This window comes from Lagenorhynchus albirostris, chromosome 7, assembly GCF_949774975.1.
Source record: "Lagenorhynchus albirostris chromosome 7, mLagAlb1.1, whole genome shotgun sequence".
Classification (NCBI taxonomy): Eukaryota; Metazoa; Chordata; class Mammalia; order Artiodactyla; family Delphinidae; genus Lagenorhynchus; species Lagenorhynchus albirostris.
The window spans coordinates 22,999,968-23,018,175 of record NC_083101.1 but is presented as its reverse complement, the minus strand read 5'-3'; the positions used below and the strand labels follow the sequence as shown (position 1 = coordinate 23,018,175).

The following is an 18,208-nucleotide window of genomic DNA, read 5'->3' as shown; positions in this document are numbered from 1 at the left end:
AGTTAGGGTGTGCGAAAAGATCACTTTGGATGCCTTTTGGAGAAGGATTTTGAATGTGAATAACACTTCATACTCAAACACATGGAAAGATTCACTCACCCCCATCTACTTCTATACATAAGGATGATTTAAGAACTTTGAGCTATAGTTAATTAATGCCTTTTTTTTTTGCTTAATTGCTTTAATGTCTTTTTCTCCATAATTCTTGCTAAAATTGTTATCCTTTACTGATTGGCCATTAACCATTGTTTCCCATTGTCTTTTTGGTTACTTTTGGTTTTCCAGAAATAAAAGTCATCTTCAGGCATAAGATATGAGAAAAACTGACATCACCACTTCTACAAAGAGTGACCCTAAAGACATAACACATAAAGAACAATATCACTGTTGGACTGATACAACCATCATGGAAAAACCTGTCAACAGAGAAGAAATGATGCACACAAAAAGCAGAGGAACATTTTTCTGGGAAGATGGAGTAGATGTATTTTTCCTTAGTCCTTCTGCTAAAGTACAACTAAAACCCCCAGACGTTATATATAAAATAAACAAGAAATGACACTGACAAGAAGGCAGACCAACTAGGGACCTTGAGATTCAAAGAACAACATGGTAGTCAGTTCCTTGGGCTTCCTTTTTCCTCACGTATCCTAGACATAGAGCTGAAGAAGCTGGCATCCCCCAAAACACCAATGGGGATGGACAAAAACCCCCAAAACAACAAAATACAGTTCTCTCAGCCGAAGGATGAAGAAAAGGGCAGCCTAGCAAGATGGAACACTTGTGGACAGTAAACAACTGACTCCTCTCTTCTAGCCAAACTCCACAGAAAAAGACCTGTGACCCAAGCCCAGCCATACCAGGCAGAGGCCAAGTGGAGAGTCTAGACTTCCACTCCTGCAAAGCTCTAGAAAAGCACTCCCACACCTCTGCCAGAGTTGGTATGGGAGAAGGCCAAGCAGAGAGATGGGTCTTTCATGCCAATGAAGAACACAGAGGTGAGGATGGTGTCTCTCTTCCATACTCACCCAGAAGTACCAAGAGGTCCCTCCCCACCCCACTGGAGTGGTGTCTCAGGGTAGGTTCAGTGGAGAGTGAGGACTTGCACCACCACCAAGCCGTGAAGAGGTTCCTTCCTTGCAGTGTCAGTGGAGGCCACATGGGGAGCAATCATCAGGCATCCCTACCCTTTCCATCCAGGGTGGTGTCGGTGAAGGCTTAACAAAGGGCATGGACTTCCACCCACATGCAGCAGTAATGAGGATCCCCTCACCACACACATACTTATCAGTGTCAATCAACAGAGCAAAATGAGGAACCTGGGTTTCTATGTTCACCTGGCAGTGCCCCCCAACCCTCTTCCTCTGCTGGAGGAATGTTTATCTAACACTCGTGAAATGACAACATTGTAGAAATGGAGGACAGTTTAGAGGTTTCAAGAGGTTAAAGAAGGGGCAGCCAAGGGTAGGAGGGAAGTGTTTGTTGTTCTAAAAAAGCATGTTATAGAATCTCCTGGTGGTAGAGCTGTTCTATATCTTGTCTGTATCAATGTCAATATCCTGGTTGTGATATTATACTGTAGTTTTGCAAAATGATATCATTGAGAAAAACTAGGAAAATGACATAGGGGATCTCTCTGTATTAGTTCTTAAAACTGCACGTGACAATATTATCTCAAAAGAAAACATGTAATAAAAATTTAAAAAGCAAAAGGCAGAGAAGCAAAATTTCAAGGTGTATCCAGAAACACGCAATGTAGAGAAACTGTATCTTGGAGCCTGGGGTATCCGCGTCACTACTGAGGTGCAGTTGGTTGGAGGTCAGGGATATTTCTTCATACCTAACCATTGCTTTATACGTGGAACAGAATATGATGAAGAGTATGTGTGAGTATTGGCAAGACTGGAGAGGGTATTCCTCCTGCAGAAATTCACAAATTGACCCTCTTATTCATACATCAGTTTCTTTGAAATTTTACGGTTCCTAATGAGGGTCACACATTTCTCTTTCAAATTAATCTTAGGAAACACATTGTTTCCTTATTATTGTAAATGGGATTTCATCACATTTTTAAAACTTAACGTTTCATTGATTTGAAGTCTTTATCTTGCTACCTTACAAGTCTATTAATTCTACTCATTTTCCATGGATTTCTTTGGATTTTCTAGGTTAACAATAACATCATATGAAAATAGTAAAACGGCTCTTTTTTTTGTTTAACATATTAAATATTGATAGTGAAAAAGTGTAACCTTGCCCTATTAATCTTTATGGTTATATCTTTACATATTTCACGTTTCACATATAATGTGTATTTGATTACTTTTTTCTCATAACTTATTCTACAGTTCATGACTTATTTTAATACAACTGCTTCCATATTTTGACAAAATCTATACATTTCAAGGTTTTATGAAAAATTTCCCAACCACTAACACTATGCTGCATATAGTGATAATGGTTTGTTTTATATTTGTTAAATGATTGTTTAAATGATAAAAACCCACAATATCCTGGAATGCTGTCTTGACTGTGATATGAATTAAAACGCTGCCCCAAACCATCAATCATCAATACATGTAAATAGCTTTACACATACATACAAACACATACATACATACACACAAAATACCATGGTTTTAGAACAAAATTTGGAAAATAATCTCAGTAACTAGATAACATGAAAGAGATAAATGTGTGATTAGCCACTTCCTACTGTTGATCTCGGCCTTCCAGATGGCTGACTTTGATTCTAAGCCAGTGCTTCTAAGGGTCAGTAGACTTGTTCACCTTCATTTCTCTAAAAAAGGAATGGAAAATTCTCAGGAAGTTGGGAACCAAGCAGAGTTTCCATATGCTGTATTCTAACATCTAAACATGGAATTTGCTTTATTTATTTACTCGTTCATTCATTCACTCAAAGTTTATTAATGCTTACTCCAAGTTCATGGCCATGTAGCAGAGGCGATGAAAAAAGAGAAAGGGAGAGAGAGAGACATAGACATAATCCTGCCCTAAAGGGATTCATAGGATACCAGAGGAGGACAAAACCTAACAAAAATGATGATGCTGTGTGGTAAATGTTAACAAAAAAAGATATTTATGAGAACCAAAAACTCTAGATCTATCTGTGCCAGGGCAAGAAGGAATGAAAGGGAAAGTTTCATAAGAGAAGTGAGTTTGTTATGAATCCTGATGGATAGGTAAGAACTGAACAGACAGACAAAATGTGGAATATTCTAAGCAAAGGAGGACAAAAATGCACAAGTGTGGAGCCGTGAAAGAGTCTGCAGTGTCTGAGCGGCCACCAGCACCTGGGGTGGCCGGAGCATCAGATGCTGCAATGTTCATACCCAAGAGATCATTTAAGTCTAGCAGGATCTCACGGCTTTGATGTTTATTCTCAAACTTTAAAAAGAGACACAGTAATGTTTTCTGAATCTTACGTTAAAGCATTAATTCAGTTTGTCAATATAGAGCAGGTGTCTCAACCTCAGTAGAGGGTGACATTTGGAACTTGTCACAGCTGTTTGGTGTATCGTAGGCTATTTAGCAGCATCCCTGGCCTTGAGCCACTAGATGACAATAGCTCCTTCCACTGTGACAACCAATAACATCTTCAGACATTGCTAAATGTCCCCAAGGGGGCAAAATCTCTCCTTGTTAAGAACCACCACTGCTAGAGCGTAACAATTTAAATTAATCAAGGACTTAACTATATGCCAAGCACCACAGCAAGCTTTTCACACGTATTATCTCACTGCCTTTTTATAACAATCCTACTGGTATTAACCCCATTTCATAGACTAAGAAACTAAGGCCCACAGAGGTCAAAGAACTTGCCCAGAAAAACACAGTGAGGAAGTGACAGAACTAGGATTCGTCACTAGCATTCATGCCACTAACTGGTAATCCATAACTATTTATTTATAGATTTATTTATGGATTTACAAGGTTGTATAAGGATCGAATCATGTATCTCGGCATTACCAGCATTTAGCACACTCACAGCGCCCATCATTTTACTGAGCCTGATTTTTTTCTAGCTTGGGCTATCATTTGCAAATTGCTAACCTTGGCTACCATCCAAACTTGGCCAATCATCTCATATTTAGTAAGCACCATCTCCATGCAGAGCCCATGGAGCCAAACACTTGAGATGCTAAGCTACAGCTGAGAAGCAACTGTTTATTTTAAATGTAGTCCGGAAAGAGCAGCAAAATATTTCTGGATCATTTCCTTGATGGATAAGGACGGTGCGATGAGTGCCATGGAATCACTGTAGGCAATAAAATGGCACAGAGACAGCGTGGATTCTGGGCTCCGAGAGAGCTGGGTCTGCTCACTAACTTCTTTAGAGATGAATGCCATTAGGAAAACTTAAAATTCTTTCACACTGTTTCCTCTTCTGCCAAAGAGGCACATAAGCGGGCAAAGACTTTGCAAGAGGCATGTGGATGTGGCATGAATCATTTTAGAAAGCCAATTTCCAGGACCTCGACATTCCTTTGTCCTCTTAGCTAAAGTGATGTGCCAGAGAAAGCATCTACGGCACCTTTACACAACTGCCCTTTGTTCATTTTTCAAAAGAAATGTGTACTTTTCATCCCTTCTAAATCTTGATGCATTGCCCCAAGGCAATAAGTCTCCGGTATCTGGAGACCCTTCAGATCAAGGCACAATAAGCAGGTCCTCTAAGAAACTCTTCTAGTCTTTCACATACTTCAGTTAAGTATCTTTCAATATTTCTTGACATTGGAAATGGAGTATTTTGGCTCATTTCTGCGATGTTTTGAATTCAGATACATGGTAGCGTGGGGACGGGGGAGGGAAGGCATCGTTCATTTACCCCCTTTCCTTTTCAACCCCCTGACTACCGTCGAAGCACACGCCACTTCTTTAGAAGAGTCGCATGAGGGCAAAGCGAGGAAGAAAATGTCCATAAGAAATACTGAAGGTGGTAGCAGCTTATTTCGCCCAGATGACAAGTTCAGGGCAGGCTCTCTGCCTCGTTTATCAACTGTAGAATTCTAAAGTAATGTGATTGCCACTGGAATGTGCACTGGCTTATTTAGGCCTTTTTCTCTCAGAAAATAAATCTGATTTGGAGGATAGGTTTGACTGTGAGAAACATTTTCACAGATAGGTGATATGGTAGATGTTTGCCCAGAAACTAAATAAGCTAAATCTATGGCTCCAAGATTTTGATAAGAAGATATTAATGCACATTTTAGGGTAAAATGATTTTATCAAAGACTATTGAATTGTTAAAAGTTTATTAAAATTCAGGGACTTCCCTGGTGGTGCAGTGGTTAAGAATCCGCCTGCCAATGCAGGGGACACAGGTTTGAGCCCTGGTCTGGGAAGATCCCACATACCGCGGAGCAACTAAGCCTGTGCGCCACAACTACTGAGCCTGCGCTCTACAGCCCACGAGCCACAACTACTGAGCTTGTGTGCCACAGCTACTGAGCTTGTGTGCCACAACTACTGAAGACTGCATGCCTAGAGCCTGTGCTCCGCAACAAGAGAAGCCACCGTAATGAGAAGCCCGAACACTGCAACGAAGAGTAGCCCCCGCAAACCGCAACTAGAGAAAGCCCGCATGCAGCAACAAAGGCCCAATGCAGCCAAAAATATCTAAATTAAAAAAATAAATTTATTTTTTTAAAAAGTTTATTAAAATTCATACTATTTTGTTTTTCCCAAGATCAACGTTAAACAAAATGCTTCCAAATGAAATAGTAACAGGTAGTCTTTTAATAAGTCCTGGTAAAGTTCTAGTCTTTGGGGGGGGCTTCCCAGAAATTTGAGAAAATGAATGATTGGAATGATGGGTTTTTAACCCCTTTTGCGGGTGAAAAGTTTTCCAGTTCCTTAGTTTCAATAAAATTGAAAGAGGACCTAAGGGAATTGTCAGCTGAGAGATCATTTACAATCCTTTTTTGACAATAGATAACTCATGTTATTTTTGGCATGTAACTCAGGAGGAACTCCAAGAACTGAGTGACATCAATTTAACACAACTCTTTCAAATGCCATCTACATATTTGTATGAAGAAGGTTTTCAGCACTAAAACCTATCAAAATGAAAAACAGCATTGAAATGAATGCTGTATGCTCTTATTCTAATAGTGAACAACAGAAATCCATGGGTCCATGAATTAATGAACAACCCGTCTGATTAAGAGATGAATCTCCAATAGTATCTTATTTTTTATATGTAACAAGTATCAAAATGTGTAATAATGTTTGACAAATTATATACAAGTAACAACTGCAATAATAACTCAATCTGTTAGCAATTTTGGTCACAGAAAATGTAAAAATTTCGATAGATATCAACAATTTTTGGAGCAGAGAAGTAGAATTCTGCAATCAATAAAAGCCTTTAGGACATAAAAATATGTTGCATTAGAAGAGAATTATGTGGGGACTTCCCCCCGGTGGTACAGTGGTTAAGACTCCACTCTCCCAATGCAGGGGGCCTGGGTTTGATCCCTGGTCAAGGAACTAGATCCCACATGCATGCCGCAACTAAAAGTTTGCATGCCACAACTAAGGAGCCGGCGAGCCACAACTATGGAGCCCGTAAGCCACAACTAGGGAGCCTGCCTGCTGCAACTAAGACCCAGTGCAACCAAATAAATAAACAAATATTTTTTATAAAAGAACTATAAAAAAAAAGAATAGAATTATGTGGTAGAAGTGGAGTAAAGAGATCTAAGAAAACATGCAAAGTTTCGGCATTAAAAAAAGGTGCTTGCAGACATAGAAAACAAACTTATGTTTACCAAAGGGGAAAGGGGGTGAGGAGGGATAAATTAGGAGTTTGGGATTAACATATACACATTACTATATATAAAATAGATAACCAACAAGGACCTACTCTATAGCACAGGGAACTACACTCAATATTTTGTGATAACCTATACGGGAAACAGAATCTGAAAAAGAAAAAAAAAAATATATATATATATAAACCGAATCACTTTGCTGTACACCTGAAACTAACAAAACATTGTATCAACTATACTTCAATAAAACATTTTTTAAAAAGGTGCTTGTTCATCAATGGATACTACTAGAAGTAATCAGATTTGCTGTAGTACTTAGATTTCGGTGGGTACATTTAATAGAGCTGCAACAGTTTTATTTTAAAACATCAATACAGTACTATAGAAATGCCATCTTTACAAACCCCATTGAAAAGTTTAGGGGGCCTCTTAAAAATCAATGAGGGGCACGTGGGTTTTCAGTCTTTCTTTAGGGGTTACGTGAGCAAACACATTTGAAGTTTACTGATTTCGCAGATGTTAATTGTTTTCCCTTTGTCTCCTTTTCATTGTTATTGGAAAGAGTTACTTATAATGGGGCTGGGGAAAAGAAGAAGGGAGAGAGGAAGATTTTACAGTGAGAAGCAGAAATTGGTCATAATCCTTCTTTTGACAATTTTTCAATATTGGGTATATTTATGAGTAGCTCTAAAGGAAACAACATTCTGACTTTGAGAGGTTCTGTTCAAGATGGTGACGGAGGATCCTGGGCTCACCACCTCCCCCGACACACTGAATCTGCAGCTACATATGGGACAACTTCCTCTGAAAAAAAACTAAAAGCTGTCTGAGCGACCCCTACACATTGGGCAAATGACAGAAGGCCCACATCTAAACAGGCAGGAGGGGCTGGGACACAACCTAGCCATAAACCCCATAACAGCATGGCCACCCACAATCCAGAGAAAACTCAAAGCCCGAAGCTGCTCCTTGAGGCGGGAGGAGTTTGAACCCCACGTGAGTACCCAACTTGTAAGACCTGCATCTGAGAGAAGAGACCCCAAAACCTCTAGCTTTGAAAATCAACAGGGCTCGAGTCCACGAGACCCATAGACCATAAGGAACTGAGAAACGCCTCTTAATGGGCTCTTTCATGACTCACCTGCCCCAGGGTTCAGCGCAGAGGCAGTGGGTCCAAGGGCACCCGGACTTGCTGTGATTGAAGCTCATTTGCTCATCTTAAAGCATCTGAGATTAGCACACACCTAGGGGCCTGCTGACTGGCAGACACCATCTTCACCCCCTTCCTCTTCTTCACTCTAGCCAGAGGGTAGCATCTTTTTTTCTTCTTCTTTTTCCAGCAGATGCCATCTATACTCTCTCCCTCCGCTGTGCTCTAGAGCCATAGTATCTCCCGAAGGGGAGCTTTCACACATGGCTGGTGCCCTGGCTTTTGCGGCTGCTGAGTAGGGGATACCCCTTGATTGCCTGACTCTGGAGGCCGGCAGGGCTTATGCTCGTGGGTCCCACAGGACTGTAACCAATGGAGAAAGAGCTCTTAAACAGCTTCCGCCCCCAAGAGACAGGAAGAGGCAACAGACACAGGAGCTCAGACTTTCTGTGAAAGTGGCCTATTAGCAAATCATCACAGCTGCAGCCCGAGGTGGGGCAGGTTTCTAATTAAACACACGCGTAAGTGCTAACCGTGATCCTTTCCAGAGATCTCCAAGAGGAGGTGCTATCTTCACGCTCTCCCTGGCCGTGCTCCAAAATGCCAATATCTCCCAGAGGGGGGCTTTCACACACGTCTGGTGCCCTGGTTTTTGCGACTGCCTCCCAGGAGATGTCCCTGGATTTCCTGTCTCTGGAGGCCGGGGCTGGGGGGCGGCCAGTGTTCTTGGGTCCCCTGGAACGATCGGAGAGACAGTTCCAGGCAGGCTACTCCCCACCAGGGCACTGCACAGACAATAGACTGAAACCAACCACCGCCCCTCTGCTTCTGTGAAAGAGGCCTATCTTCTTCTTCTGGAGGCTTCTGGAGGGGTGGCTTCAGCTTTGCCAAGCAAACAGAGGCCTACAGAGGTGCCCTCAGGGAACCCAGGCAGTGGCATGCATGCTCTGCCACGCCGCACCTTCCTGATACCTCCTGGAAAGTTTATACACGCGTCTGGAGCCCCAGTTCTTGTGACTGCCACCCAGGGGACACCTCCAGATGACCCGGCTCTGGCGGCCAACAGGTCTTTTACACTTGGGGTCCCAGAGGACTGCATATATCGCATACTTGAAATATCTGCATACTTTAGAAGCTGCTGCCCGAAGGTGTGAATTCCAAACAGCCTGAATCTAGGTGCTGACTGAGATCCTCCCCTTTGGGACACTGACAGGTCCTGGCACAGCCTCAACTAAAATAAATTAGAAGTAAAATAGGCTGCGTGGACAGTCACAAAGGTTCAAGAGACAACCAAGAGCTAGGGGAGGGGTGGACGATAAGGGCCATCTCCTACACGGGGCCGCTAGTTCAAGACTGAGAGAGGTGTCTGTGTTATCTAATGCACAGAAAGCAACGCAGAGAGTCAAGGAAAATGAAGAAACGGCTGTTCCAAACAAAAGAACAAGACAAAACCTCAGGAAAAAACCTTAATTAAATAGAGATAAGTAATTCACCTGATAAAGAGTTCAAAGTCCTGGTCATAAAGACGCTCACCAAACTTGGGAGAAGACTGAATACAGTGAGAACTTCAACAAAGAAACAGAAAATATAGTCGAGTACCAAATAGAAGGTATAGAACTGAAGAATACAATAACTGAACTGAAATACAATATTCTGACTTTGGAGTTTTGTGATGTTTCACACCTATGGTCTAATGCTATGCATTTTCCTGTTATAAAAATTATGATAGGGCTTCCCTGGTGGCGCAGTGGTTGAGAGTCCGCCTGCCGATGCAGGGGACACGGGTTCGTGCCCCGGTCTGGGAAGATCCCACATGCCGCGGAGCGGCTGGGCCCGTGAGCCATGGCCGCTGAGCCTGCGCGTCCGGAGCCTGTGCTCCGCAATGGGAGAGGCCACAACAGTGAGAGGCCTCCGTACCGAAAAAAAAAAAATTATGATTGACTGGAAAATGCACCATCAGGACTGAATACCTACCACATTCAGTGGCAAACTGAACAAACTAGCCCAGTGCAGGCAGCAGTGACCCATCCTCCTCAAGCTGATGGGAACCACTGTCAACATGCCAGCAATATTCCCTCATAAAAAAGCAAATAGGGATACATTGTACAAATTCCTCACACCTTACAAATCCATTATTAGGCACCACTGGGGAGGTTTTTTGGAGGAAAAAACCCAGCTACGCTCTGCTCAGAGAACAAGATTTCCAAATGTTCTGGTTTCTATTCAAGAATTTCTAGAGCTCTCTGTCCTTTCTCTTTCCAAAGAAATGTTAGGAAAATGTGTGTGTGTGTATGTGTGTGTGTGTGTGTGTGTGTGTGTATGCAGGTGTGTGCCGGGTGGGGGTGGGGAATTGTGTGTATATATTTACATGTGTAATAAGATATTCCCACATAAATATTCCATTGTTACCATTTCTACTGTGTAGCCTCCTTTTATGAAAAATAATATAACCGGGGCTCTGGCTCATTATCTGGTCCTCAGCCTTGACCCCCATCCAGCTATAATTTTCAATCTGCTAATCATTCCAAACTCACTGAAATGGAGTCGATGCCTGCAAAGCAGTGTCTCAAGATGTCTATGGTCTCTGTGTCTCTCAAATCTCTTCTGGCGAAGTTCAGAACAGCTGCAGCTGCCTGGATTTACAACAGGAGTTCACTAGCTATTCACAACTGATTATGATGATCGAGCCATGTAAAAGTGACTCATCTAGTGAATTAACCATACTCTGTATTTGATTTATTGCTGACAAAATTTAACCAAATGTAAATATTGTGCATTCAAACAAATTCAGTACATTCTTAAAAATGTCTTAGCACATGCCTTTGTGCTAAGGACCCTGTGGTGCCCAAGGCAGAGGTGGAAACCAGGCAATTGCTTAAGATTTCAATAATGAGTTCTTGTCCATTTAAGAGTCTGGTATTAAACCTGGCCTCTTACCTACATCCATTTTCTTTTCCTTTTTTTTAAAATAAATTTATTTGTTTGTTTGTTTGTTTATGGCTGCGTTGGGTCTTCGTTGCTGCTTTCTCAAGTTGCGGCGAGGGGGGTCTACTCTTCGTTGTGGTGCGTGGGCTTCTCACTGTGGTGGCTTCTCTTGTTGCGGAGCACGGGCTCTAGATGTGCGGGCTTCAGTAGTTGTGGCTTGAGGGCTCCAGAGGGCAGGCTCAGTCGTTGTGGCGCACGGGCTTAGTTGCTCCGTGGCATGTGGGATCTTCCCGGACCAGGGCTTGAACCCGTGTCCCCTGCATTGGCAGGCGGATTCTCAACCACTGTGCCACCAGGGAAGCCCACATCCTTTTCCTTGATGGGCTCTGAAGGCAGGCAGTGAGGATACAGAACGAACTAGAAAATCACTGCCCATTAAATCACTAGTCTGATGAAGCAGGAACAAAGCAAATGGTTGGACCAAATGTTAAATAGAGAGCTAGTGGGAAGCAGCCGCATAGCACAGGGAGATCAGCTCTGTGCTTTGTGTCCACCTGGAGGGGTGGGATAGGGAGGGTGGGAGGGAGGGAGATGCAAGAGGGAAGAGGTATGGGGACATATGTATATGTATAGCTGATTCACTTTGTTATACAGCAGAAACTAACACATCATTGTAAAGCAATTATACTCCAATAAAAATGTTTTAAAAAAAAGCGAATAGTTGGGTGTGGTGGGAAAGGGAACCTGCAGAAGCAGGAAGAAATGTCTGAGAAATGAAATAGAATGGTATTTGGGGGAAACTATAACTAGCTCCAGCTTTTAGGTCAAAGGGTAAAGAGGTCAAATAATACAACCTTAATGCTCTGCTAAAGAGCTTGAAGTTTATTGAACAAATGAGTCATAATTAAAAAACAGTAAGCAGGTGTGTGGCATGATTGGGTTTGTCTTTATATAACTCATTCTCTTCTCTTCCTGCCTAATATCACGTTGAGCTGCGTGAAGCTGCTACCTTGTGGGTTGAAAGTGATCCAATATTGATGATCTCATAAGGATCAAACTGATACTTAACAGAATCTGAAATTATTTTTCAATTGTGTTTATTTGTTGAATGTCTATCTCTATGGCTAGATGGTAGACTCCAGAGCCAGACAACTTGGGTTCATAAATCAGCTCTATTAGCTGTGTGACCCTGGACCAGTTACTTTACCTCTCAGACTTTGTTTCCTTGTCTCACAATACTCCAGAGAGTTACTGTGACCATTACATGAGTTTATATACATCGAGGACTGAAATGGTGTCTGGGATGTAGTAAGTGCTACTCAAATATTAGCTATCATTATTATTATCACCAACATCAGTCATTTACTGCTGTCATCAGTAGCATCACCACTTCCAAATGTCTATGTTAAATGTGAAGAATGAGGAAAGTAATCCTAGAGCTAGAAATTGGGAGCGACTCCCTTTCATTAGGTTCGACAGTTTTTTAGTCCTCTTCCCTTACGTTCAATAACTAATCCTAGAAGGATGTTTTCTCAGCCCTTGAAACCTGCTCGTGTAGTATTAAAGTCCCATACCTGGATTTCTGAATTATACAAAATATCTGCAGTAAATGAAAGCGAGTTATGTAGGTTTTTTTAAAAAACAAAAACAAAATATCAACAGCCTTTCATAAAGCATTGATTTACAACCAAAAAAAAAAAAACCAACTTCCTATATGGGATGCAGTTTCGTCATCTCCCAAGTGAACTGTGAGAAAAACCCTTACAGCTAGCTCTAGTATTCTACTTTTCTACGAAAGTAACAAATACAATTTGCCTCAGCATATAACTCTTCCCTAATCAAGCAAACAACCTCTACTTCAAAATCCAATGGCACATTATCCCACTGCCCTTTCTCACACAGGATTCTTGATTTTCACTGGATACTCGTCATGTCAATATGGTCATCTTTAGTAGCAGCAAAGCTTCCCGATGCTTCACCTGCATGCAGGAACCTTCCTTATCCTCCCCATAGCACAATTCCTCAGGTTAGGGCCACTAGTCTAGCCCAGAAGAGCGGAATTTACAAAAGAGATGGGATCCCCTGTCTTCAATATCTCATTCTTGAGATAATTATTTTAATGTTCATTCATTAGCTTTCTCATAACATTTATATTATCTCACAATGATTAACAATAAAAGCTACCATTGATCAAGAATTGATGTGCCAGATACTGTCCTAAGCATTCTAAGTATATTCTCTCAGTTACCCAACCGTCTATCCACACATATACACATGACTGTATGCACACACACATATCTACAGGTATACTTCTATATACATATATGTGTATATATATACATAAAACTATACCAAAAATATATATATATACATAAAACCATACATACATATATACACATAAAACTATACCATTATTAAGCCCACTTTACAGAAGAAACTGAGAATCAGAAAGAACCACCCAAAGCCACATGGTTTATGTCAGAGGCTGAATTGGAGCTCGATCCTTCTGCATTTTTAACCACTTTCAGTTCAGTGTTTATGGTCTCCAAAAAGCAATGTACCCAAGAAGCTTTTTTCAAAAGTGCAAAATAAGCAGTTTGATAACTTGAAAACAGGATTTAGAGAAGAGTGTCCCGGGTCCCTTCCCAGTCCTGCTGATTGATGGCGGGATATGCCATCTTGAGCAAAAGACTCGTCTTGCCCTGAGACCTCAATTTCCTCTTGTAGAATGAAGGGTTTAGAGCAGATACTCCCTAAGGTTTCTTTTGGCTCTAAAGAGAAATGATCTGCTTCGGAAAGGCATTGTTTCTACAATGAGGATAAATACCCAGAATGCCAACTCTTCTTAATGAAAGGTAACATCCTCTCCTGAAGGAATAAAGTAACTATCTTCTAGTCATCCTGCAGATCTCGGTTTAGAGAGTACGATATTAGTCTAAACTTCTCGGCAGTCCCTTCTTCATACTGCACTTCACAGTTTGTGATTACAAATCGATTTGTGTAGTTAGATTGTAAGTTCTAAGAAGGTAGGCACCATGTCTGTCTGTTCACCACTGAACACCTACCTGCACATTGAACTACTGAACCACTGGCACAGAGAAAGTGCTCAGGAACATTTGTCAGCTAAACGGATTTTAAAAGGGGCTCACAGCTGCTAGGTTTTCAGTATTGGATGATTTAGAGCAAATATTTCTTTCTGCCTTTCCAAAAGATACGAGTCTAGTAATGAGTCTTTCATGTCATCAGAAGGCTATAATTTATTTATTTTCTCTTAGCTGGTACCATGAAGGAGAAGCCAGTGATGAACACTGCCTCCCGAAAGTGTGAAAATCACAGCTCAGAGTTCCAACACCACTTTCTCTAACCCCTGAGAAACAAATATTGAAGATGACGATATCAACATTTATATCAGGGACTTTCTGGCAGTCCAGTGGTTAAGACTCTGTGCTTCCACTGCAGGGAGTGCAGGTTGGATCCCTGCTCGGGGAACTAAGATCCCACAAGCTGCGTGGCACAGCCAAAAAAAAAAAAAAAAAAAACAAACCAAAAAACAGTTATATAAATGAACTGGACCTAACTGCAATCCTGCACGTAAGGAAGGCTTACTAATTTAAGAGAAGGGATGGAAAAACGATTCCTTTTGTGCTTGGTGTTCTTGCCTAGAACCAGCAGCCAAAGTGCTGTTGTCCCCTCTACTGCAGCTCCACTGACAGGCCCACCCAACTGTGTACATTTTACAGATGGATGGCTGTGCCTCTCTGCCTGCAATGCACGACTGGTAGCAGCCACAGCGACTTGGGTAACTGGGGGCAGTGGGTTTGCGAACTGCCCCCCTCTCTTCCTGCAGCTTATCCCCGGGGATGCAAGATTACACTGCCCGGGAGCGGCAGAGGCCGGGTACAGCATGGCTGAGCTGTTGGGCAGCCACACGGCAGTGGCTTGTTGGCAGCGAGCTCAGTCTAGGACCACACGGAAAGCAGACATGCTGACTACAGCATGCAGCAAAGAAAACGAGAGCTTCTGCCTGTGTTCGGTGGGCTTGGACGGGAGAGGGAAGGAGGGGGCGTCGGGGAGAGTGCCAAGCTGGGCTGTTCATGAAAGTGTGGGAAGATTCAAGGGGAGGCATCTTGCCAACTCAGAGGCAGTTGGGCAGATCCCACCCTCCCTTTTTTCTGCTTAAATGAGAAATCCTGCTTGATGGAGTGGGAGCAGGGCCAAGAAAGGAATGATTCTGCTGGGCGAGCATGGACGCTCGGACCCGGGAAGGATGTCCGCCAGCTGGGATCAGGGCCAGTGGTGGGGGGAGGAGAAATCGAGGGAAGGGAGATGAGGGAGCAACACGAATGAAAGCAAGTGTCAGAGGCTGGGACTAGCAGACGCCAACGATTATATACAGCATGGACCAACAAGGTCCTACCGTAGAGCACAGGAAACTATAGTCAATATCCTGGGATAAACCACAGTGGAAAAGAACATTAAAAAAAGAAGGTATATATATTATAACTGAATCACTCTGCTGTACAGCAGAAACGAACTCAACACCATAAATCAACTATACTTCAATTTAAAAAACAAAGTAAAAGTGAGTAAAAGAAGAACCTGAGAAGAAATGTCCCACTAGGAGAAGAAAAGAGAGAAAGCAGGTCAGGTCAAAGACCTGGAAGGTTCACCCCTGGGAGAACCACGTTTCTGTGTTATAGAGCAGACCCACCTACCTTCCCAACAGCAGAATGAAATAATGTTCACGTGAAACGAGCAGTGAAAGACCACACCGGCCAGTATAAAGTAAACCTACTGCCCCCAAATTCTCCTGGTGGGTATTAATTTCCATGGGAATACATTTTTCCCAAACAGCAAACTGTGGAAGAGTTGTAAGTTCTAAAAACCGTGTTACCTTTTAAGTAAAACAGAGCAAACCAAATGCTATCACAGCAAAACCATACAGTACTTCTGTATATCTGATATTTCCTAAAACATAATTTATTTTTGTATCACAGCTAAAATATAATTTAGAACCCAAGAATCCCAAGTTGTTCTTCTTGTCTTTCTAATATAGTATTAAAAACATGAAGATCCTGTGGTAAGAAAACCTAGAGGAGATAAAATTATAAGTGTCGAAGAAGTGAATTCCATTTTGAAGTGATGTCCCTTTTAGAGCTTTCTAATGTCCCTTCGTGGAGACTTATGAAGAGCTAAAAGACCATCAGTTACATTTTTTGGTGACCATCCTACAAGTTACATGTGGCCTGAGGACCAGAATCCCACGGGCTGCAATCTCTCACAGAGGCTGAGGTAGATTTTGGCGATTTGGCTATTGACTGATTACAAATAAAAGTTCCCAAATCTTCTCCCTTTCCGGATCTGAACCTAGGCTTCAAGAGGCCATTCTTCCTCTTGGAGCTCTGCCCCTACCATGTAAACAAGCCTGGGTTGACTTCATGGGGTCTGAGAGGCCATATAAAGGACAGCCTAGTAGTCCTAGACAAGCCCTTTTAGACCAGCCTCCAGCTAGCTGATCCCCAAACAGGTGAGAGAACTCAAGTAAGATCAGTGGGGCAGCCAACCCTACTCACAGCCAAGGACAAATGCTTGAGCCAACACAGCTGAGACCAAAAGTGCTGCCCAACCGATCCACAGACTCATGAGCAGTACCAAACACTTAGTGTTTACCCATGGAGTATGTGGACAGATTCCTACACAGGAAAAGACAACTGACACAGTTACACACAGACTGGGCACTCACCTGCGCATTCGTACTGTAGACCCTTCCCGTAATACCCCTTCTCACAGATGCACTCAAAATGACCCGTGTGTGTCCCACACTTGCAGCTTGCCATCTGGTCACAGCAGTCTTTGCCGGCTTCACACAGATACGAGCAATGGGACATATCCTCTTGAATAAAACTCCCAGAAGGCAGATCTACCAAGCACATATGACAGGGCGGTCATAAAAAAAAAATGAATGAGCAGTTGAATGTTACATTCTCTCGTTACCACAACTGAAGCTCAAGACAGAGAAAACATCTTTTCATTTCCATCAAATTCCCAACTGCTCCCCCACTCCCATCCAAATATGAAGGTGTGTGATTTGCAGGACCACAGACTGGGAATTTGATTCAGCTGGTTAAGCTATTTCAGTCTTGGACCTCATCCTAAGTTCTCAAGGCCACGCAGGGTCAGGCAGAAATTAAGTAGTTTCAGCGAGGAACCTCCAGATGCAGCAGGAAGTAATGCAGTCGGTTCTCCAGGTCACTCCCCAGGCTTCCACACCAGCATGAGGTCAGGCAGCAGTAACCAGATTTCCAGAATCCTTGTTCAGATAAATAAATAAAGCTGCAATCCTGACTGCTGTCAAAGGGTGCTGATGGTGATTACTGATTTAAGAATAAATACCATTACTTCTATAATTATTGGATTAAAAACTGAAACAATGGTACCACACAAGTTGAAGAATAGAACGAGAATCTGGTTTCTCTCTCAATTTTAAATAAATGTTCACTTGTTGTGTAAAAGGAGACCATACGGATTATTTGAGCCATGCTCTGACGTGAGCCATGCTGGGAATTCAACAACAGAGGCAGAGCCGTCCTGTTCTGAAAGTGACTTAACGGGGCAGGGTAAGGTTGACTATGACTTATCAGGAATGGATGGCCTACAATCAGGCACACAGTAAGTTCCATTTACCTGCTGAGAAAGTTCAAAAGCCTTAGCCTAAAATTCCAGCACTAGGTCCACAGTGCTAGGCCCAGATACAGTGATAGGTCCACAGTAGAAACTCAAATGAGTGAGTTTCAGCAAGACACATGAACTGCCATTGAATACCCAGAAAGGAGATTGGTGATGGCCTCAGTTATGGAACAGCTGTCTCTATGCATTAAGACCCTGAACAATAGACAGGGACAACGTAAAGGGAAGACCCCTGCCCTAAGAGAAAGAGACTTGTACAACCAAGTACTCTAAAGCCCCATCTAATAGACTATGGTGTGGGTACAAGGTCTGCAACATGGGCATCTTGGACTTAGCTCTGAGACACAGGTTTATTTGGCAGTCGAGGGAGCAAGAAAAACGTAGCTTTAAGACTGGTGCACTGGCATTTAGGTGGGGGAGAGAGATAAGTGAACAAGCTGCATGTGTGGAAAGCTATTATTCTGGAACCTACATCTATTGAGACTGGCCACAAACATGGACAGCCTTGAGACCCAAAGTGGATCCATCCAAATTGAAAGTAGTTTCAGCAGACCACAGATAGAGAGAACAAACTAGTGGTTACCAGTGAGGGGAGGGGCAGTGTGGCAGTGGGGGAGTGGAAGGTACAAACTCTTGGGTATAAGATGGG

At 42.5% G+C, this 18,208-nt stretch overlaps 1 protein-coding gene across 1 annotated transcript in view; it reads right to left on the bottom strand.

Annotated features, from left to right (window-relative positions):
- SVEP1 (sushi, von Willebrand factor type A, EGF and pentraxin domain containing 1) overlaps positions 1-18,208 on the bottom strand; it is a 185,492-nt gene that overhangs the window by 134,848 nt on the left and 32,436 nt on the right. The window contains exon 3 of the mRNA XM_060154645.1: positions 16,616-16,792. Within this exon, the coding sequence (XP_060010628.1) occupies positions 16,616-16,792 (177 nt within the window). The remainder of the gene's footprint in view (positions 1-16,615; positions 16,793-18,208) is intronic.